The sequence below is a fragment of the Castanea sativa genome, chromosome 5 (assembly GCF_040712315.1).
Source record: "Castanea sativa cultivar Marrone di Chiusa Pesio chromosome 5, ASM4071231v1".
NCBI classification, from domain to species: domain Eukaryota; kingdom Viridiplantae; phylum Streptophyta; class Magnoliopsida; order Fagales; family Fagaceae; genus Castanea; species Castanea sativa.
In genome coordinates this window covers 21,006,332-21,028,772 of record NC_134017.1, presented here as the reverse complement: position 1 = coordinate 21,028,772, position 22,441 = coordinate 21,006,332, and the positions used below count along the sequence as shown (strand labels likewise).

General features: G+C 31.2%; 1 protein-coding gene across 1 annotated transcript; it reads right to left on the bottom strand.

The window, feature by feature from the left end:
* LOC142636588 (coatomer subunit beta'-1-like) lies at positions 1 to 3,168 on the bottom strand. The gene is made up of 10 exons (XM_075810853.1): positions 3,059 to 3,168; positions 2,473 to 2,508; positions 2,299 to 2,360; positions 2,116 to 2,170; positions 1,862 to 1,898; positions 1,415 to 1,740; positions 1,186 to 1,317; positions 924 to 1,072; positions 596 to 664; positions 1 to 321 (listed from the first exon to the last, which is right to left on the bottom strand). The coding sequence occupies exons 1-10, from the start codon at positions 3,059 to 3,061 to the stop codon at positions 267 to 269; spliced, it is 924 nt and encodes a 307-aa protein (XP_075666968.1). The 5' UTR covers positions 3,062 to 3,168; the 3' UTR covers positions 1 to 266.
* Positions 3,169 to 22,441: the final 19,273 nt, after the last annotated feature.

Genomic DNA, 22,441 nt, shown 5'->3' with positions numbered 1-22,441 from the left:
TGAAGACAAAGATAGATCCATGCCATTGAAGTTTATTCTAGTGACATTACATAGTTATAACTTATAACCAAGCCAGAACCTATAACCATAACAGTAAGTAGTAAAACAACACTAGTGATTATTCAAATTCTTCCTTTTCTAGTCTTCCTCTTCAACTCGAAGATAGAATTATTCATACAGAACACCCCATATACTATTTGTAGCAGCAGTAGTAGATGAATCAATTCCTCCAACTCTTCCTCCTCAACTTGTAGGTTCAGAAAGCCTCAAGTGCTTTTCATATTGACCATGATAGTACCATTGTCACAACCAAATACAATCCTGTAGGGATTAGGAATATCAGTAAGGAATAAACGGAATGTAGTAGTATTTAATTTTAATACTGGCATGCGGAAAACAGTTTTTCTTACACTTCCACACTAGAAAATAAATAAATTTCAATATGCTATAGGCACAAAATTGATAATTCAATGACTCATTCACATGTTTACATTATCTAATAGTGATCTAAAAATCTCCTGCAACTCTGAACACACACACACACACACACACACACACCCCTAAAAAATAAATGAAGAAAAATCAAGAATCTTACTGGTTTGATCCTTTCTTGTGTCCAATTGCCCAAACTCTTCCAAGATCATAGTTTAATGTGTTCTCAAGCCTGCAAAATAATCAGATTTATATAGAAGCTTTGAAACCAAAACTTAGACGAATTAACCAAAGTCTTACTAAAGTTTCAAAAAAAATTCAAAGAAATTTATAGGTATATGTGCAACAACTACCAGGGCTCTAGTAGAGATAAAAGGCAAGTACATAACATAAGTCTTCTTCGAAAGCAATATAAGGAAGAGAATTTGATGGAAAAATCTGTCAGCCTACTGAACATAGAATGTGGAAATTTTCAATCATACAGATCTTACCTATAGGTTGTTGCATGCCATATGTGAATAGTCCCGTCCTCGGAACCAGTAATAATTATGGGAAGCTCGGGATGAACACATACTGAAGTAACATTGTGTGTGTGGCCCTCTAATGTTTGCAAACAACTTTTGCTTTGAGAGTCCCACACCTGTTCGTAGAGAATTTTTCAAAGAATGGATTCAAATCTTTACCCACACTGACACAAGCATATGAAATTAAACTCTCTGCGTAACTCAAATTAAAGAGCAATAGGTTGCAAACCTTAGCAGAAAAATCATCAGAGCCACTTAAGATTTTTGGTTCATCGCCGCCTGTGAAGTACCCAATGCAGTTCACACCTTTGAAATGGCCATCCAATGTAAAATTTGGAGCAGGGGAGGAAATATTCCATATCTACAGGATTAACCATTACCAAATTATGGGGTGTCACACAAGTATTGAAACCTTAAAATGCAGTTAACAAGGTAGTGACCAATGAACCTTATAATACCTTTATGGTACCATCAAGTGATGCACTTGCAAAATTAAGGTTATCCTTTGGGTTAAATGCAACTTGCATCACATAATGTGAATGTCCCTCAAAGATTTGAATACATATCCAATCCTTCTCCCAATCCCAAAGCTTTATAACCATGTCATCGGAAGCTGTCAGCACATATGGAAGGGTAGGATGGACAGCCACACACCGAATGTAGTCTTTATGTGCCTCAAACTCTTTAACCTTTTCTAGTGTGTTATAATTGTAGACACGAATAAATGTGTCATCTGCTGCAGCAACTATCCAGTTTTCGCGTGCTATGAACTTTGCTGACCTGACTGCAAGCACATAAAGGGATGTGCAGAATATAAGTAAGACCCCCTCTGAAGAAAATTGGAATGCAAGAAAGATATGGTTTGTGACATTATCAATTGGGGAAGGCAAATATATGTCATTTACCTGGTAACTCAGTATCCTTGAAAGACTTCTCCACAGTCTGGAATTGTATAACCAAGTTAAAACCAAATGCTTGGAGAAAAATCAATTACAAATGCAAAATGTTTCAAAGAACTTATAACTAAATTTCTGAATCCCACTTGCATTCTCATATTTACGTAATATTCATAAATGTTTTAGTTAGTCTAGATTAATCGACATATTGTACTATTTGATAAAGATAGAAGGTGTAGGTATGTAACATAATATTGCTTTACCTCTGATTGGTAGTTCCAGATACTTATAGTTCCAGAATACAAACTTGCTAGAATCCTACATCAGAAAGTAGTATGCAACATACATTAGTTGTATTATCCTTGTATTTTCAAGTACAGAAAAACAAACTTATTTAAAGTTGAAAATCATGTAATTAAATTTTAACTGAAAAGATATGTAACTACCATGGCTCAGTTGGATGTAGATCCACAGATTTTACTCTTTCTGAATTTTGAACATATTCTTTCTGACGCAGAAATATTCAATCAGCAGGTTAGTTAAACAATTTGAAAAAATTAATACAACAAGGAATTTACCTGAATGTAAAAGTAAATGAGTTAAGTAAAACATTGCAATACCTCAATTTTGAGCGAGAGAGATTGTTGTGCGTGTGCCTGTATACCAAAAGGAGAACCTTGTCAGTCCAGCACTAAACTTTGACTCTCAATTACACTTAAAAAGTTAAAACTATGTTCCATATGCCATAGGCATCTTGCCTAGAGATTCAAATATGCCTATTGGTCGCCCACTAATGTGAAATTTAAGGACATTCTAAGTAACTATATTTAAAGAATCTTCAACGATCTAAATATGGTAATCGTAATACCTTTAAAATTAGCTTTGTACCTTTTTAAAAAAATGGAAATGCATATTTCACAAAGTAATTGATTTTTTCTTTTCAAGAATGGAACATTGTGAATTTAAAAATGAGGTTTATTGGAAGACAGTTCATAAGTGAATTCCGGTTTATTTAATTGATAACGTCCCTTGTCTCTTGAAAAAGAAATTTGGATTCAAACTCTACCAATATCAAAAATTAATTGGTATTTTAATCTTATGATAAATAATAATCATCGTGAAATAGAAAAAAAAAATTAATAATAATAATAATTAAAAAAAAAAACACAAATAACACAATGTTCAACAAAAAAAGAAGTAACTCACCATTTTTCAAGTTAAGACGAAGGCAAAGGCAATGGTAGAAAATATTTGCTCGTAAAATATTGGGTGGATCGAATTTGTGTAAGAATATGGAGCAGTGTATCTCTATATATATATATATATTAGGGCCAGGGGAAGCTTTCCAGCTAAGGAACTGCATGTTCACTTCAGTTCATGCATCGTTCAAAGTCTCAGTTTACCAAATTTTTCATATTCTAGGACTTTTCTCATGTTGTCATCCTACGATTCCAAACCGTTGATTATTGTTACATGTTAGAATGGACGGTAGAGATTGAGTTTCACAAGAGTCTTCCCTATGCTGTCATCCAATGCACCCATACCCGTTGATTATTCTTACGCGTTAGGATGGACGGCAAAGATTGATTTTGTACACCCTTTTCACTTTGACCTTATTTGCCTTATCATGTATTTAAGTTTGACCTTATGGTACAAAGGGGTTGGGAATACCGAATACTTGGTATTATACTTATTGCACAGACAAACGTGAAAGATACTAATACAACTTGAATAATACACATGTTTAGACGAAATTAATTGTAAAGAACTTTTTTTTTTTTTCCTTTTTAGATTCCACACACATGCACTAACTCAGTTATTATAATGAGTAATTCCATACAAGTGGCCCAAATTAATTGGCGAAAAATTTTGAACTTAAAATCTCATGGGTATTATAAGAACTTAGGACCTACAAAACCAACTCTTATGATTTTACGTTTCTCTAAAAAAAAAAAAAAAAAAACTTTTTAATATTGTGGGTGATTGTATTTTCTCTTCTTGTCTTGTCATTATAACTTTATAAGCTTGGAGGAAGCAATTTTGGATATCAATCTTAAATTTCTTTTCTTAATAAGTATTCCTCTTTATTTACTCTTATTTGTTTGATATATTATTTCAACTAGCATATAACCCATACTTACGCACGGGAATAATAAATTATAATGGTATTATTAATGTTAGTTTGGGTTATTAAACATATCGGATATAGTTTAACTAGGATATTTTGAGTTTTTTTTTTTTTTTTTTTTGCTGAAGGACATTTGGAGGTGCTAAAATAGTTTTTACGTGCAATTTTTATGATATTGGTTACACCAAGTTTCTTATTACATTGTAATTACGTATATAATTTTGAAAATTACTATTTGATACTATATATATAATATCAATTCACAATTATTTTCTGTGAAATTATACTAAATATAACACAAAATAATATAATAAATTAGTCAAATAGTATCTCCTAAATTAGTATGGATAGGTGCATGAAATCGTTTAACTCAGTTATAGTTTGTTACATTCAATATCTTCGCATACAAAATATATAAATAAAAATAGTATAGAAAAATATGCTTATTAGTTCGGAGAAAAAATAACTAAAAAAATCTAAATAATTTAATTTGTATGGAAAACTAACAAAAGCAAAATTCAATTTAATTCTAATTGAATTCTCTCTCTCTCTCTCTCTCTCTCTCTCTCTCTCTCTCTCTCTCTCTCTCTATATATATATATATATATATATAACCTAGTTAGTAATAGATCGTACATAGTCATGGTATGATATATAAATGACTAATATATTTGAATTGTTTTTAGTTATACAAAAAAAAATGGCTCATAAATATAAAATCATTTAATTTCAAACTCTAATTGAAATCCAATTTTTACACTGAAGTAACTCACTTGGCATAAAAATTTTAAAATTTAGATTAGATGAGACACGTGACGTAAAATTAGACTCAAATCGAATTCCAATTTGAAATCTAATTGAATTTTTTCTAAACTTTACCTATTAATATATATACATAGATGCCAGCCAAAATTTTGATAGAATATTTGTGTGATATATGCATTAATTAGAGATTATATGTACATTAAAGAAAATTTGTATTAATAAAATCATAATTAAAAAATAAATATTTATTGAAAACCTACTGTAGGGGGCGGATATCCACAGCTCAATCCAAGTTAAGTGGGTAATTATTATGTTGAGACTCAATACAATTAATTTGTAGATATAGGTTGCCAAGGTCCGTCTTTTTAGGTCCCAATGGTTTCATTAGGGAATTTAGAGAGAAGTCAAATTCTTAGGTCATTAGAAATACGAAAAATTACTAGTAAAAAAGGCAAAATTATGTATTAACTCTTCCTTGGATTAGTCCGAGGATCACTTGTTCATATATTATTCAATTCTTGGTTACAAAGCTTCTCATTGCCCTTTATCTTCTCCTTTCAAATATTTTTTTCCCCCGTCTTAAGGGAGCCTCTTTCCGTTTTATAATAGCTGGGGCCTCATCACAGCCCTCCACTTAGGCTGTTATGGATCCTTACTTAGATACCTATCCCATTAGTGCCTTGCTAGTAGTGGTAGAGTAAGTTGCTGTAAAAACACTTTTTAGATATCATTCTGCCATTCAATATGGCAGGCTGAGTTGGTACAATACATTTAATGCGGAGATGATGGATGCTTTATTAGGAAGCTTTCTACTTCTCCTGCTTGCACATCTCTACTCTCTTCTTCAACCACCCATCATGTTAATTTTAGACTGGGACTTCAGTTCCTTAGGGTAAGCTCGCTCCTCAGACTGAACATTTTATTCAATTTTTGGCATTTGGCTATCTCGTCTGGGCTGAGCCCAATCCGATGAAGAGTGAGCCCAACAATGTCTCTTTGGAATGTTCAAATGCTTCATACTTTTGCTCCTCGGATTCATCCCTCCCACACCTACTATATGTAAGATGCAATTTTTTTTTTTTTTTTTAAATAAGGCTAAATTACAAATTAAACGTAATGTCTAACATTTTTTTAAATTCAATACAATCATCTAATTTTCACTTTCGTTCCATTAGTCTCAGTTGAAATTGAGCTATTAAAGACTCTCTAGCCAAATTGACGTAATTTTATATTGAGTAAAAATTATGTGACTAAAAATACGTGTGAATAATCTTTTGAGTTGTCACATAATGGGGGTTGGAGGAACTTTATTCTTTTACTTTTAGAATAAAACTCAAGGAATAGGAGATTAATCACTCTTTTACCACAATTGATGCAGGGAACTCAATTTAATACTAAAACACTGAACATTTCTTGATTTTTAGTTATTAGTTTTATGGTAAAGTTGTGATAACAATCATTCTTTGGCGAGAATTCTGATATTGACAGTTATTCTTTCCTTAAATGCTTGGGTTGACTTGATAGTTACAAGTGGGACCACCTGCTTGTTAGTTAGGGACAAGCATAATATGAGACTCCTCCCCCAGCCTCATCGGTTAAAAGTGGAAGATGAGTGGTTTAAATGCAAATTCTCTTATATTAAAGAATTTCTAATCAATGTCATTAAGTTACAAGACTCTTAAGCAATTGAATATAAGACTTAAGCTACCTTGTTGACTAATGAGTGGCCTATTTTTTGCAATTTGTTAGGGCCAAGTTTTGCTATTAGGTTTGGGCCTTGCTAGATATTGGATTTTCAAGATCGAAAGAGTTATGGATGGAGTTGTGTTTGTGCATTAATGAGCTTTTGCATTTGTGGGCTTGTGCACTATTCATGGGCTTTAATACTCATTAGGGGGCTCTTGCACCTATTCATGAGTTTCTTTGTCTGCTCATGGGTTTTCTTGTGCCTATTCAGGGGCTATTGGGCTTATCATTTACTTTAGGCTTAGCTGCCCTTTAAAATTCTGGTATCAACATTGACCTTATTTGTTTCAATTATCCTCAATCCTAAGTTTGATGTGCCTAGTGTTGGTTTGATTTTAGGAATCTATTAAGCTCTGTCATAGGGGTTTTTTGATTCATATATATATATATATATATATATATATATATATATATATATATCATGTGATTTATTACACTTAGGTGATCTTATAATAGACCACATAATGGGTTGGAAGAATCCTCCAAATTGATTTGTATGAAAACTTAATTTGTCCAATATAAAATATATAATGACCCAATTATCCAAGGGGCTTTAATTTGCACCGCACCAATGCCAATATGATATTGTGGTTCATTACTGTATACATCAATTCAGTTTTACTGTACAATCAACTACATTCTACATATATGTGTAGATTCTACCTCCTACATTCTACATTCTACATTCCCTTATTTCATCCCCTTTCCCCTATATATATATGTGTGTGTGTGTGTGTTTCTCAAAAAAAAAAAAACCTACATTCTACATCATCAACAACAAACTTTAATTAGATACTTATAAATATATCGTTTCTTACCTTTCCATTACTATGTAACCTGATAGCGTAAGTTCAAAGGTAATAACTAAAGTTGGAGGGTTTTTTTTTTTGGTTTCTTTTAAATGCAACCTGTTGATCTCTAAACAATGGCCCAAGATGCAAGCAACTTGCCCACTCTATTAGAATTGTATTGAAAGGAATATTAATTCACATAAGAAGACATTATTCGCACATGCTAGCATACTGCATTAGCTAAATTAAGTCTAATTGTTTGGTATTAATATACCTAAATGCCTACATATATAGCCATTAAGTACTCTTAGCATATTGGAAAAGATGCGGCCGATGTGGGTCTAAATGACCGACCCCAAAGTCTGAAGATCATATAAAAACTCTCAATCTTTTTTTGTTTTTTTGATTTTAAAAAATTCTCAATCTTATACATCTTAGATGCCCCCTTTTTTTGGTCAAAAACAGCATAAATGCCTTGCATATCAAATTTTGAATAGTCTTTTAAATAGAGAGTGGAACTTATCTCACTGACTTCGAAACTTGGGGTTAAGATTTATAGTCTTAAAAGTACTAATAATAGAGCCCAAATATCGAATTATCAAAAGAAAATAATAGAGCACAACAAACTTCGCTCGCACAAACCTTTCCAATATTAAGCAAAAAAAGGAAAAGAAAAAGAGACCTTTCCAATGAAAATTACTAATTTTTTTTGCATTACTTTTTGTGCAACTAATCTCTCTGTGTAGTACACTAAACTACATTGAAGCATATCCGGGAAATAATCATTATGAGTAAGAACTTAAAGTCATCATATTTCCATTAATGATTAAACAAAGAATTATTAATTAAATATTCTTTAAAAGGGGAAAAAGAGAGATAAAAAGGATAAAGGAGCATTAATTAGGATAATAATCACTACTAGGAGCAATGATAATTAAATTGTTCTTTTATCAGAGAAAGGAAAAAAATAAAAAATAAAAAATAATGAAAGTGTTCTATTAAGCAAGCTAATAGGTGAAAACAAAGGTGCATTTTCTACCTCTTATTATATTATATAATTCACCATTTCAAACCAATGTAACTGTTTCAATACACTTACGGCTCGCTCCATCCACAAAAAAAACATAAAAGAAGAAAAAATTTGGCAAAATACCTCAACGCCCTTTCCTCATAAGTATTTTTTAAACAAATTTTCTAAGCTTCTTCGTAAAGGTTTTCATAATTTCATTACTTTAGCATCCTCTTACAAAATTTCCAAATGCATTATATCTTTTTTAGACAAAAATTTTCTCCTAATTGATTTAGAGGAAAGTTTCTTCGATCTATTATGTGACAATTTAAAGAATATTTACTTGCATGACTTACTTATTAATAATTATGTTACATTTTAAATGATATAATGAATCATATGATTTAATATGCATTGATTATCAATTTCTCCACCCCGATTTGGAGGAAATATGCAAATAAGAAATGTTGTTAATGATACATATATGTTTCGATTCCACCAGCATATATTGCCAATGCGAATGTCTTATGATTATGTCTACAATATATTAAAGTGTAATTCCATTGTCTACCATTAATTAGATTGATCCTTCAAGGTAATTGCATGCTAAATCATACAGGACAAACTACAGGCCAATGTTTGATTTCGCAAAACATCATTGTTTTTGTGCAGAAAACCTGTCACAGGTTTAATCAAATTTCTATGGTTTTTAGTGCCCCAGCCACTATGATTTTTGTGGTACAAAACGCTCAGAATCGTTTTTTAACAAATCAAAATCTCCTAAGTTGACCTCGGTGGAGCACCAAAGTACATAAAGAATCCCAAAAAAAAAAAAAAAAGTCAATTCAAGTATGATCATAAGTAGGAAACCACCACCATCGGCAAAAAAAAAAGGAACTTAGAAAACCACACAAAGAAGTGTTGCAAAAAAGCTGAAAGGACTGGTATATTCCTAGGATAAACCAGTCCACTCAGCAACATTCTTACGTCTCCCCTGTTACTCCATGTTCATCCATTGGGGGATAGGGTTGGACCCTAGTGAGTAGTGATGATGCACTACAATCTTGTAGTAACAACAATAATCTTGTAGTAACAACAATCAAAATAGCAAGACTCGTTTTGACTTTGGTCATTGGATAACTTGGCCGGTGGGGCTTTTCCTTTTCTTTGGTTGGATGTGAATTGGGCACTATTTCCCACCATTTTCCAGACGGAAGATGTTATTACGTCATTTTTATTTTATTACACACTCCCCTTTTAATCGTGTGACAACGGGGATGGAACTATCATTTGGACTAGGGGCAATGGCTCCCAATTTTTTTTTTTTTTAAATTTATTATACATATGTGTACTAAATTTAGCAATTTTGTTATATAAAATTACATTTTGTGCAACAAAATGTAATTTTTATTGATTCTTTTAAGCAATATCATTGATTCTTTTAAGCAAAATGCTATACTCACAAACTTTTTTACAACATTTTTGCAAACTATTTTGGTACAAATTATATTGATTCGCATAATGGGTCCACCACTTACATCATTTTTTTTTACTTACTAGTAACTACTTATCATATCAATAATTTATAAATAAAAAAACTTGTAACTCTAGCATTTTCCTCATTCTAGTAACCATAAAAAAAATTATAGATTTAAAATATAAAACAAAATATACAAGTCCAAAAAAATAGCTCAACAAAAATTACCAATAGTAAAACTAAAAAAATTAGAATCAATTAACCAATTTTATCCAAAATAAAAAACTAGACTCAATTAACCAATTAACCATGTCTTTTAAAAAATTCTAAACAAAAATAATTTTGTTCTTAACCACACAAAAATAAATAAATAATCTTAGCAGCTAAGTAGTAACAAAATCAAAGGTTAAAACCACTGCACATAACCAACAATAAAGTCGCTTCCACTAACTCAAATTTTTGACACGGTCCCTACAAGACAATAATATTTATTCGGTAAGTATATAATAAGAAGGGTAAAACTATCATTACTTTTTCCTGAACTCATGTTAATCTTGTTACTTCATGCTCGAAAGCAGTAGAATTTGTGGTATTCAGGAGAAAGGAGACATATTGGACTATTTAGGTGAATTTGACACACTTCACTTTAGTCACCTAAAGTGGACTTTGTGGAGCAAGCGCGCAGGGGTGTCATCTCTATTGAAAACTTGCAACGCGTTTGATTCGCTACATTTCAGTTAGGATGTCTTTTTTTTTGTTGAAATGTTGTCACTACCAACTATATTTGTAGCACAGTTACAAGGGAACCCTCATTTTCATTTCCCTTAGCTTACTTTGAAATAATAGCTCTGGTCAAGACTCGAAGATGATCACTGCGGGGAAATAGTGCCTGATAAGAAGGTCAAATCAAGATGACTTCAATAATTGATCAACCAGGGCCTACCATTTTGTAAATGACAAGGACGTGGCATTTTATACAAATATGCCTGATATCAAATAGTGCTTTTATAAATATTTTTTATAAAAAGTTCAAATATAAGAAAATAAGAAATATTCGAATTTATTACCACCGTTCATATTTCCTTAAACTCTCTTTATATTGAATATTATTAGTTTAGAAAAGAACATGTTATTTGATATTTCTTGTACATCAAGAAAGAGAATTTGACTCAATGTAATAGGTTGACAATAAGAATTTATACATATATACACACACATATATATATATATATAGTTTATATTTTTAGCCTTAAAATTTTAGGTTATTTCCATTGTAGTCTCCTAAATTTGAGATTTTTTTTTTTTTTTGGTCCATCAAGTTTGATTCTATTTTCAAAATTATTATTTTGTCCATATTTGGGACTACCATGGCCATTAAGAGCATTAAGAGTGAGCTCTACAAAGTTCTAGCAAATTTTTTTGCTAAAAACCCCATTTAATATTTTAGCCACCTACATTTCTTTTCCTTTATTTTTATATATTTTTTGATAGTTTTGGAAGAGAGGGATTTGAACCCTAGATATTTCTACTAGAAATACTAGGAGGTGTCAATTAAACTTCAAAATTTTTAGTAGCTACCTACATTTCTAAATACTCCCTTTGACAAACTCGCCTTTTTTCACCCACTTTTTTTTTTTTTTTTTCTATTCCATTTAAATATTCAAGCTTTATTCGTCATTGTCGTAACCCCTACACCAATTAATTTCTTCTTCATTGGACTTTGGCACTAGTTTCACGGTTTCACCCAAACCCATACAGCTCCTCAAACAAATTTAATTTCCAAATCTACCACAAATAATCAAGTCTTCTTCAACACTCGATGTCAAACTTTATAAGGTAGAGCATGAGGTCTTAATCCAATGCTGCAGCGGTAAGTCCAGTGCATCAATCTATCAGAGGCGGGGCACAATGCCATGATCCAATGTGCAAGTAGACCATGGATCCGCCACACCTCCATGAAACAACCGCTACCATTGGATAGAAAGAGAGAGGGAGAGTGAGAATAAAATATTACAAAAGAATAGGATAAAATACTATTTTGGTCCCTAAACTTTACTAAAAGTTTGTCTTTTGTCCCTAAATTTTAAAAAGTTCTTTTTTCATCCCTAAACTTTGTAAAGAGTTTTTTGAATAGTATAGACTGTAGAGACAAAATTAAGGATGAAAAAAGAACTTTTTCAGTAGTTTAGGAATGAAAAACAAATTTTTAGTAAATTTTAATGACATAAATAAAACATTTTCAATAGTTTAGGGACCAAATATGAACTTTTCAATAGTTTAGGGACTAAAAATGAACTTCTTAAAGTTTAGGAATGAAAAACAAACTTTTGTTAAAATTTAAGAACCAAAATAGTATTTTACCCTAATATATATATATATATATATATATATATATATATATATATATATATATATATATATATATATATATATATTGTGTTGCTACAATACTCAACAATATTGATGAGTTATTGTAGCTTTAGGGAAAATTGATGCCCTGCTGGCGAGTTCGTTAGAAGGCAAAAAATGGGTTTGGGATAGAAAATTTTAAGAAAAATGAAGGTTTTTAAACTCATTGTAAATGCTCTAAGTACCAAACAAATGGCTAGTTTAGTTGATGCTTGTAAGGAAGATTTCCCCTGTCTTCTCTGTCTTTTGATTAATGAATTGCAACTTATCAAAAATATGTGTGTGTGTTTGTTTATTTTTAGACCCATGTTAAAATACCAATTAACCAGTTTTAAGGCTAAGTTGTTAATTAAATTAATTATGAATAGCCTTTGTTGATCATCAATATTGTACAGAAATTTAACATTAAAAACCTGGGTGAAATTGACCTTCTCATAACCAATGTGGATAAATCCACTATCAAATAGAAGTTTACAAATTAAATAACTTTATTCTTCGTAAACTTACTTAAATTACCAAACTTGGCTCCGATATTCGCCAACTTCTTTTATATGGAGATGTTCCAGCATAAACCTCAAATCCGTGGCTTTAAGACTCCACTTGAAGATTTAGATTTCCAACAACATCGGTTGCCAGATTCAATAGTAACATCTATAGTACTAGATTTGAAGTTGCTTCATAGAATATCACCAGTAGAAGTTTTAAGAAAGTTTTGGGTACAAAAACCCTAGATACAAAATATGCAGCACTTCTCTTTATTTGATTTTGTCCTATAAGGTCTCTTCTATAATCTGAATCAAGTAGCACGAAACCCTAGAAGCTTGGATAGTGGATTGGGCTTGAAATCTGCAATCTAATCTAATATGCAACATTCAATCAGTCGACTTCAGTGCTTGATCAATCGACCAGGTGTTGAAAGTTGTTAAAATTATAGTAACTTGAGATTAAAAAACAGATGGTGATAGCTGAAAATAAAGTACTAAAACAACTTACAAGACATGTTTTTTTTCTTTGATTTCCAATACAAATAAAACCAAATTTATATATATTTGGACAAAATTTAGTTACAGAATTGGTTGTAACTTTAGCCTTTAACCTTACTCAACATCTTTTTATTGGAGGTGAATTTTGATAAATCTATCATTCAATTACATCTTCATTTTATATTCTCCATACTTGCAAAATTTTTAGAAAATTAAAGATCAATTACTATGTCATTAATAAATTGTTTAAATTGCAAGTTTTGTAGCTTAAAATTATGCATAAAATATAAGCTTACGAATCATATAGTGAATAATATCCAATTGACACAAAATTTAACATATGTATTAAAAACATAAAGAACATACAATTTAACGATTAGATTTTTAAAATATGTAGTAATATTTATTTTATTAAGTAAAAATATAGTCTTAGACTACAACCAATTTTGTAACTAAATTTTGTCATTGTGTGTGTGTGTGTGTGTGTAAAAAAGAGGATTTTCATCTTTGGACTAGACTTTTATATGATTTAGAAATACCCCTAAACCTTACATATAACCAGAAAAAAAAAATATATACTTGAAGACAACTCGGTAAAAATATATCACTAACTCCACTTAAAATGCCTACAAAATAGAATACTCTCCTAATCAATAATGTCTTAAAAATAAACTTATCCAAAATTTTAAAAATAAAAAGAAAATTATGACACTAAAACAAAAACAAAAGCCTCATGCATGCGCAAATGTAATGAGGCTAGTATATATATAACCAAATAATAATAATAAATAAAGCCAGTAACAACACTGTATGATTAAACGAGGAAAAAGATAAATGATAAACTAAATTAAACATGATCTCTTCTATTCCACCCAGCACAAACCCTAGCAACACTCTTCTACAAAATAAAAGACAAAATCCGTCATACACACAAAAGAGAGAGGTGTCTATTAATGGCCAACCTATCAATGATGTATTGTTGATTTGAGTTAACTCAAATCAACAACACATCATTGACCCACAAATTTCAATTACCACTCATGATGATTGACCAGTCATCAAGCTGAAATCACCCATACACTAGAAACCCCCAAATCTCTACCATCACTCCGATCACATCATTCAAAGCAATGATCTTCAAATATAAGTTCAAACAACAAAGTCAAGTTTTAATTTGTACGTGGTTCAAAGTGCAACGAAAAATTTAAGATCAGCCGACTTACTGAGAATGAAGAAAAATTTAGCCTAGGAACAAAGTTCTATGGAGGACATGAGATGCAAGATCATGGTCTCGATGCAACGTGAGTCAAGGCTGAGTATAGCAACGAATTGCACTTACTGAAACTTAGTCAACTCAAGTTTTATTTGAGCATGTTATGGTTTAGTAACTTTAGTTTCCACACCCCTATTTGCTTTTTCTTTTTCTTTTTTTTGTGCATGGGAGTGAGAACCTTTGAAATATATAAAATACCCCCCCTAATATCCCAAAATGACTAAAATATAATTTAATAATTCCAATAACCATAATACTCTTAAAACTTCTTAAATAATTAGAATATCCTCCCGAATGTCTAAAATTACTAAAATACCCTCAAAATATCTACCAAAAGAAAAAACATCGAAATTCCCAAAATATGACTAAAGATTCCAAAATGACCTAATTACCCCTAAAATCTAAAATGACCAATGTGTGTCTAAAATCTTTGAAATTACCAAAATACCCTTAAAATCTCTAAAATGATCAAAATATCCTCAAACCATCAAAATGGCAAAAATACCCATAAAACATTCAAATTAACCAAGATGTCAATGAAAAAATAACCAAAATACGCCCCCCTCCCTCCCAAAAAAAAAAACCACAAAAATGACCAAAATTCCCTTAGAATGTCCAAATGACAAAAATACCCTTAGAACCACCAAAATAATCAAAATACTCTTGAAATCATTTTTGTCCATTTTGGAGGCCCAATGGTAGTTTGGTCAATTTTGGAAGTTTTGGGAGGTATTTTCGGTAATTTTAGAGATTTTAGGTTATTTTAATCTTTTTGACAATTCAAGGCTATTTAATCATATTGGTGATTCAAATAGGTATATTAATATTTATTGACCTTTCGAGATTATTTTGGTCAGTTGGAGGTATTTTTATATATAAAAGAAGAGAAATGATATGTTCACAATATTTTTATAACAGATCTTAAGTGACAGATTGTTACTGGTTATTATTGTTGGAGCTAAAAAGTAATCTTAGTGTTAGATTTAAATATGAACCAATAACAATTAACTACCTATGATTTGTTGTAAAAATGTTGTGGACGTATCATTTCTCATAAAAGAATGAAAAAAAAAAATTATTTACACTGTGCCAAACAATGGAATAATTTTTTAGAATATTTTTAAGACAACCAAACACTAAAAAAAAGAAAATGTGTCTGTCCTAAAACATTCTACCCTGAAACAAATGCAGCCAATGTGGGGGCTAGAAGCCGAGAAAAAAGATCAAAAGAGGGGATCCAAATGCCAACTGATTTGCTGGCCCTTTGCTACTTGCTGGCCATTTGAATTCAGTCAAAGTATAAGTCTCTTTGGAATACCCTTGCATTTCAAACACTTTTTTCTCTAGCTAGTTCGAAAGTCCCATTAAAGTAAAAGGCGAACTAGAGAGCTCAAAATATCTTTATATAAAAATATATTTTTCTTCTTCTTCTTCTTTTCTATCATATCATCAAGAAGAATAAATTCCCTGTCACCAAATAGACGTAGATAGTTGATGAGTTGAAAGGGCCCAATGGGATTCTATAATTCAAATTCCAGTTAAATTCTCAGTCAGTGATGGCACTCCATGTGTACCTATCAAATCTTGTTGACACAAACATCAAGCATATTTTCCTTTAATCAGAGGGAGGAGGGATGGTTCAAAAGAGAGAATTTCTGATTCAAACATGTCCATCAATCGTGCATATGGGCACCACATATCACATATGTTTCTATTTACAAATGGTGGTTGCCCTTCCAGACCATTATGGGCAGAAATCGAATGCTTATACCGGCCGCCGCGTATTGTTTTGCCCTAGCCCTAGGTTAGCCTTTTTCATTTTTTTGGTTAAAAAGATAAGAATCTACATCAATCAAGCATAAGTTCAAATGGGAAGTCAAAATTATTCTCTTCTCCCCCATGAAAATTCAGTGGCTATTGATGTTAACGTAGCAAAAACGCGAATGACAGCCATGTTTCAATTGGAAGGAACTTGTAGTGGTTGATGACATTGTTTTTACTGTAGAAGACGCATCCTAGAACATTCAACGGGTTGAAACTTTTGACCTTATTAGATTTTGCACTAGAGGAGGATCCCAAGTTTGGATTAGCCAAATACTATGCTATAGTAGTTTTTTTTGTTATTGTTTTCTAATGTGTAAGTCATTACCTTTACCTGGTAGCTAATGTTTGAACTGTTACTCATCATTAGCTACATGTCATGCTAAGCTAAAACTCATAAAGCAAAGAGCAAGTAGTGCAATTAAAAACTAAAAACGAGCTACACATGTGAGAAAACCATAATAGACTCAATTAGTGATAGAGGACAGCCAATTCAAATCTTGTAGTTCAATAATGCAAGTGGGTTTTTTCAGTTCACTTTGTCGCGTTTTTTTGAAACAGGAGCTACCATTCTATACAATAATAACAAAAGGAAATAAGAATAAGAATAATTATGATAATGTGATTAAGGAAATGAAAGAAAATACTCTAAGAAAGATTGTGTTGTAGATTATTGACCAAAACAACACGCTTTTTAGTTCCTTATTGTGCTACTATATCAGATTGAGCCTACCAAAATGGGGGAAAAAACACAGTGTGAGCCTATCTTTCTTGTCTTATGCCAATGAAATTCTTCGATATACACTTTGTAGTAACTTTCTCTAAAGACATTAGAGTATTATAATGATGCAATTTGGCAAGTTCTTAATAAAAGGGATACCTAAGCTATCGAAATGAGTGATTGAATTATTTGGCAGGATTGTGATATCAATGTTTAGATTTCCTTTTGGACCAAGTTGTTTACATGGGGCCTATTTATTGGTGTGTCTACGTTTCCGGCATGATCGTATATCCTTCTCAATTAATATCAACTGCATTATGCTCCTAAACAAACCTAACCCCAACACATGCAGTGCCAATAACATCGAGGATTACTTTAAAAACTAATTTTATAGGTACAGCTTATCGTACAATTGAACAGACTGAGATATCCAAGTTGATAGTAGGTCTAAATTTAAATCAATGTGGGTCAAAAAGTGAGGAACTCTTTATTGATGAGTCCAATCTGACGAAGTAACCACTACTCTAGGGTTCATTAGTTATTTTCTACCTGTCTAATTTAGTTGTAGATGGATGGAAATTTTTTTACTCGAGTCTACGGCTTGACTCAAGCTTGACGGAGAATGTGTTTTTGATGTTGCATTCGAGGATGACGGGTTGGATATTGTCTTTACTAGGAGGACTTGAGCTAAATTGTCCTATTGTAATCATAGTTACACGTCTTTCAAAAATGATTACAAACCACTTGGTTCCTCTCCATTTTACTTTGAGGTGAATTGTATTCATTTAAAGGTCATATATAATTCAAAGTCAAATAAATTTAGGATCAAAATTATGTCAACTTATTCAAAAACTTATTATTCTAGTTTAGTTTAACAATAATTAATTTTTTACTAATAGGTTCAGTTTTTAAATAATTAGGTTAGTATAATTTAGAGTTCGCTTCAAATCATTGCTTTTAAATAGACACTTTTCATTGCACTTTTAAATGAAGATGATTCAAATCCTGAAGATAGTAAAGCACAATATTAAATCGAACATAAAATTAAAGTGCTGAACAAGAACTTTCTTTAATTAACGTGTTGAAAAAGTACAATCAAGGATAAACATAAACTAAAATGTAGATTATAAGAATAAACAATTGGCACCTTAGTGTGTTGTTTGTTGGAAGTCCCTTTCTATCAAGTGAAAGCCCTATACATACTTGTGGCTTGGCATTTGTTGTAAGTTACCATAAAACAAGTATCACATTTCCACCCGTCTAGAGGGATAGACGTCATGTTTCATTGTTGGTTTTTTTCTTGTTTTTTGAAACAAAATCTTCTTCATTTCACTTGAAATAAACAGAGTCCATTTCATGATTAATATTTTAATTTTTAAATCTAACAGTTTCTAAATTGTCAAGTCATTTAAAATTATAAAAACATGACAATTTTTACACCTTTAAATTTTTGTAATATTTAATTTGAACCAAGGAGAAAATCCATTTTCAAATTGAAAAAATCTTTGATTATTGGGGTGGTTTCCTAATCAAGCTCTAACCCTTTTTCTTTTAATTTCCATATTTATTGTAACTACTCCTCCAGCCAATGTCTAGCTGCCACAACATCCCCCAATTTACTATCACGTCACACTTGGGCCTACCATACTATACAATTAAAAATTATTTTCTTTAATGACTTGTGTGTGAACTGCTAATTTGCTTTACTCATCATTTGACTTGGGCCTACCAAATTATTTTTTTATAAAGTGATAGGCAAATTTGATAGTGTTGTGAAATTTTTTTTATGACCACAGCTTTACTTATCATCATCCTCGATCTCTCAGTGTGAGTCCCCACAAAACTATGGAACCTACATGCTATGAGATGAAGAATGTATATATCTGATTTTTTTTTAGATAAGTATTGGTTGGACACGTGGCTTATGTGTATGATTATTCCCTCTCACCTCCTTGTGTTACTTAGCAATTAAAATAAATAAATTTTATTTAAGCCCATAATTTATGGGACATCAACCTAAAATGCGGGGCACAAGATTCCTTCCCTTTCAAATCCTATCATTTTTGTCCTATTTATTGTTCAGTTTTTTTTTTTGGGAATTAAGCGTACAGATTATCACACAATTTAAATTTTTTTTTTTAATAATAATAGTCCATACACCTTTCTATTTGTAAAATAAAATATGAAACAGGAAATAGAAAAATCTTGAAATGAAAATGATCCTTTTTTGTAAGGCGGAAAGAGCAAGCTCTTGCAGCAATCAAACAGCTTCACAATTTTGTATCAAAAAAACAGCTTCACAATTTTCGTTTTTATATAAAATTTCCTACCATTTTTACCAAAGTGAAAAAGATAGACCATAGATGTAACATATCATTAAAATGTACTCACTAATTCTTCAAATTCATTAAATTGGAAAGGCACATTTTCTTGGGTCCGAATTTGCTACATAATATTCTATTATTCTTACACTTACACGTGCTTTTTTCATAAAAAGATCCAACAAAAAAAAAACTTGCTGATATGTTTAGTGTATATTTTTTTTTTCCCCTAAAAAACACTTCTGTTGCTGGAATTTTCAGATGAAGAAGTGCCACCCTCTCTTTGTGCTACAACCAGTATTTGCACTTTACATTGCAGCCACGTAACTTGGAGAACTTATTGATGGCATATTGATATATTGCACCCCTTCTACAAAAGGCTGTTATATAGAAAAGAAATGATGATATTTTCTTTTATGAGATAGCATAATGTGTCGACTCCATGCAACGAGCCTTTCGCAATACGTGGACCTCTACTCATATAAGAATATACTTTCGCCTCTTTTATAATTATCGAAATATTCCTTTCACGCCTTGAAAAATATTTGAAATACTTCCTTACTTGACTGTGAGGCCTGAATGACCAATAAAATTATGTTAAGCCTCAAAGCATACGTTATAAGAAAGAAAAAAAAATGCAATCTTAATTATTTTATATAATTTTTTTAACTCTCTAACAACTTAAATCATGAGACATCGTTGTCTGAAAAATATATGAGATCACTTTGAGATTTGAAAACCAATAGATTTTATTTACTTCTTCTAAGGTTTTCGACTTTTTACAGTGGGTTGAGCTTTAGACCTCCTCTTTAATTGTAGGAGAAAATGTACTACTATAGTATATATGGTACTATGCCAATTAGCTCAATGCTGATTGGCCAATGAAGTTATGTAAGATTTTCCCATAAAAAAGTGTTCTGTAAGATTTAGTGGGAAGGTGGAAATTAAAATGTATAAAATACAGGAATATATACCACTTTATCTAAAAAATTAAATTTATCAATTTGAACATAATTGTATATTATAATAATCTTACTATTGGTACAAATATGTTAGGTAAAACTTCGGCACTTAACTAACTAGGTCATTCATACGTGAACATTCTAATACAAAATAAACAAAGGATTTTACATGTAAGTAAGTCAGTTTCAAAAGGGGCGGTTTCTTTTTTCTTTTCTTTTTTTCACTTTTTGACCTTGTCTTACAAACATCATGATACTCTCTGCATTATAATCTTTTCACAGATTAAAAAAATAAGAAAAGATAGAACCGATCATTCGGCAACCAAAAAAACAAAAATAACAAAGTTGGAATCTTTCAGTGGAGCAAAGGTGTCAACATTTTGGCGGTACCAATAGAATTCCGTTCCGTTCAAGAAGAGTTAGAATTCAAGGATGGATGGAACATTTACGAGTCATGTTCTTGTCTACTTTGTAAAGTTTTTTTTTTTTTAAATGTAACGTATCATTTGTACATTTTTCTAAATTATTGAGAAATTCAACCAAAACATTTGGTTTGAAAGTGAAACCACAAAAAGTATGATTTAGTGGTTTCAACTTAATTTTAATAATTATGGAGTAAATAGATAACATAAGTGTATTGTAAGAAATTCTTAAAAAAAAGGAAGTTACGACGGGAAGAATATCAGAATATGATCTTCTTTATTTTCAATCAGGATATGACCCTCTTGATTTTTAGGAGTCTATTTCAAATAGAGAGGATTCTTTTCTAAGATTGGAGGTACTCAAGTTACACCAATTTTTCACTCAAAAAAGTAACCAAATTATTTTTTCTTAGAAAGCAAAATTTAGGTAGAGTACTCCTAGGTTCTCTAATCAAATCTGATCACTTTGCATTGACTAATGCAACACAAATACTATAATCTTCTTATGCCAACAAGTAAATTCAGATATATAATTTATTACTTACTAGTCAATACAATCACACGATTAAATTTAATTTGAGAATTTAAAGTACAGCAACATCTAAAGAAGCGTATGTATATCTTGTCCTATCTCAAATGCATCTTCTTAAGTAGTCTTGAAACGTGGGTTCACAGCAGATTTTGCTGGCTCTCTGTCAAAGACGGATCTGAAACAACTCACCCTTTGCCCCCCTTTATTCCAATCAAAACCTTGAAATCAGTTTTTACATTGTACGTAAAAATGGAATAGTAAATACCAAAAGCTTCTCTATCTTTTCAACTTCTTTTTGGATACAGTGCATGAGATCTTAAGTTGAGTTATTTTCAAAATTCCTTTCATTGCACATATATATATATATATATAAAATAGATCTTCTATGAGACTTGGATCCCATACCAGTAATAATGGGAGTATAGAAAGAGGTCCTGATTGGAAGAGACAAAGGGTTTTTTCTTCTTTCGTATTTTGTTGATAATTCTCAACAACCTGTATTGCGCAATAGGGCAGGGATAGAAAACAAAAGAAAACAGTGTAAACAGGAAGTACGTGTAGGATTTTTACAATTGATTATCCTCCATAAAAAGTGATGGCCCCACAGATATTCCATGTTCCACCTTGCAAACATTGCCCACGCAACTACTATCGCTCGAGTAACCAGAATCCACAAGGAGTGTTGTCATTTTGGACCTACCACAGTGTTGTGCACTTTCTTCTCTTGTGCTGACCCTTTACACCCAGATACTCCTTGTAAACTCCATTATTTCTTACCTTTTATTTCTTTTTAGTAAAACCCATTTTTTAAAAATAAATAAATAAATAATCTTGTTAAAAACAAAGAAGAAGAAAAAAGACATTTTCTCAACAGATCTTTCTTCTCATGACTATCTTAAAATATAGGGGAAATTTTACATTAAAAAAAAAATAGCCTAGATTTATGCCTATTTTAATTAGCTTACATATTAGGTTTTTGATTTTGTCAATTTAAGTCTTGAAACTACTCCAATATTCTGGTGTTCATTATGTTAGGGGTAGAGAAATAAGAAAATTTGTTGATAAAATTTGTGTTTCTCCTAGGTAATCAGTTTTATTTATTGACAATCAACTGCACACTCTTAAGAGAAACTTTTTCTCTTTACCTTCTCTTTAATAGTTTCCAAACTGATTTATGAACAAGTCATAGGTGAAACGTAAAATTTAATTAATGATTTCCTGCTTCTTCT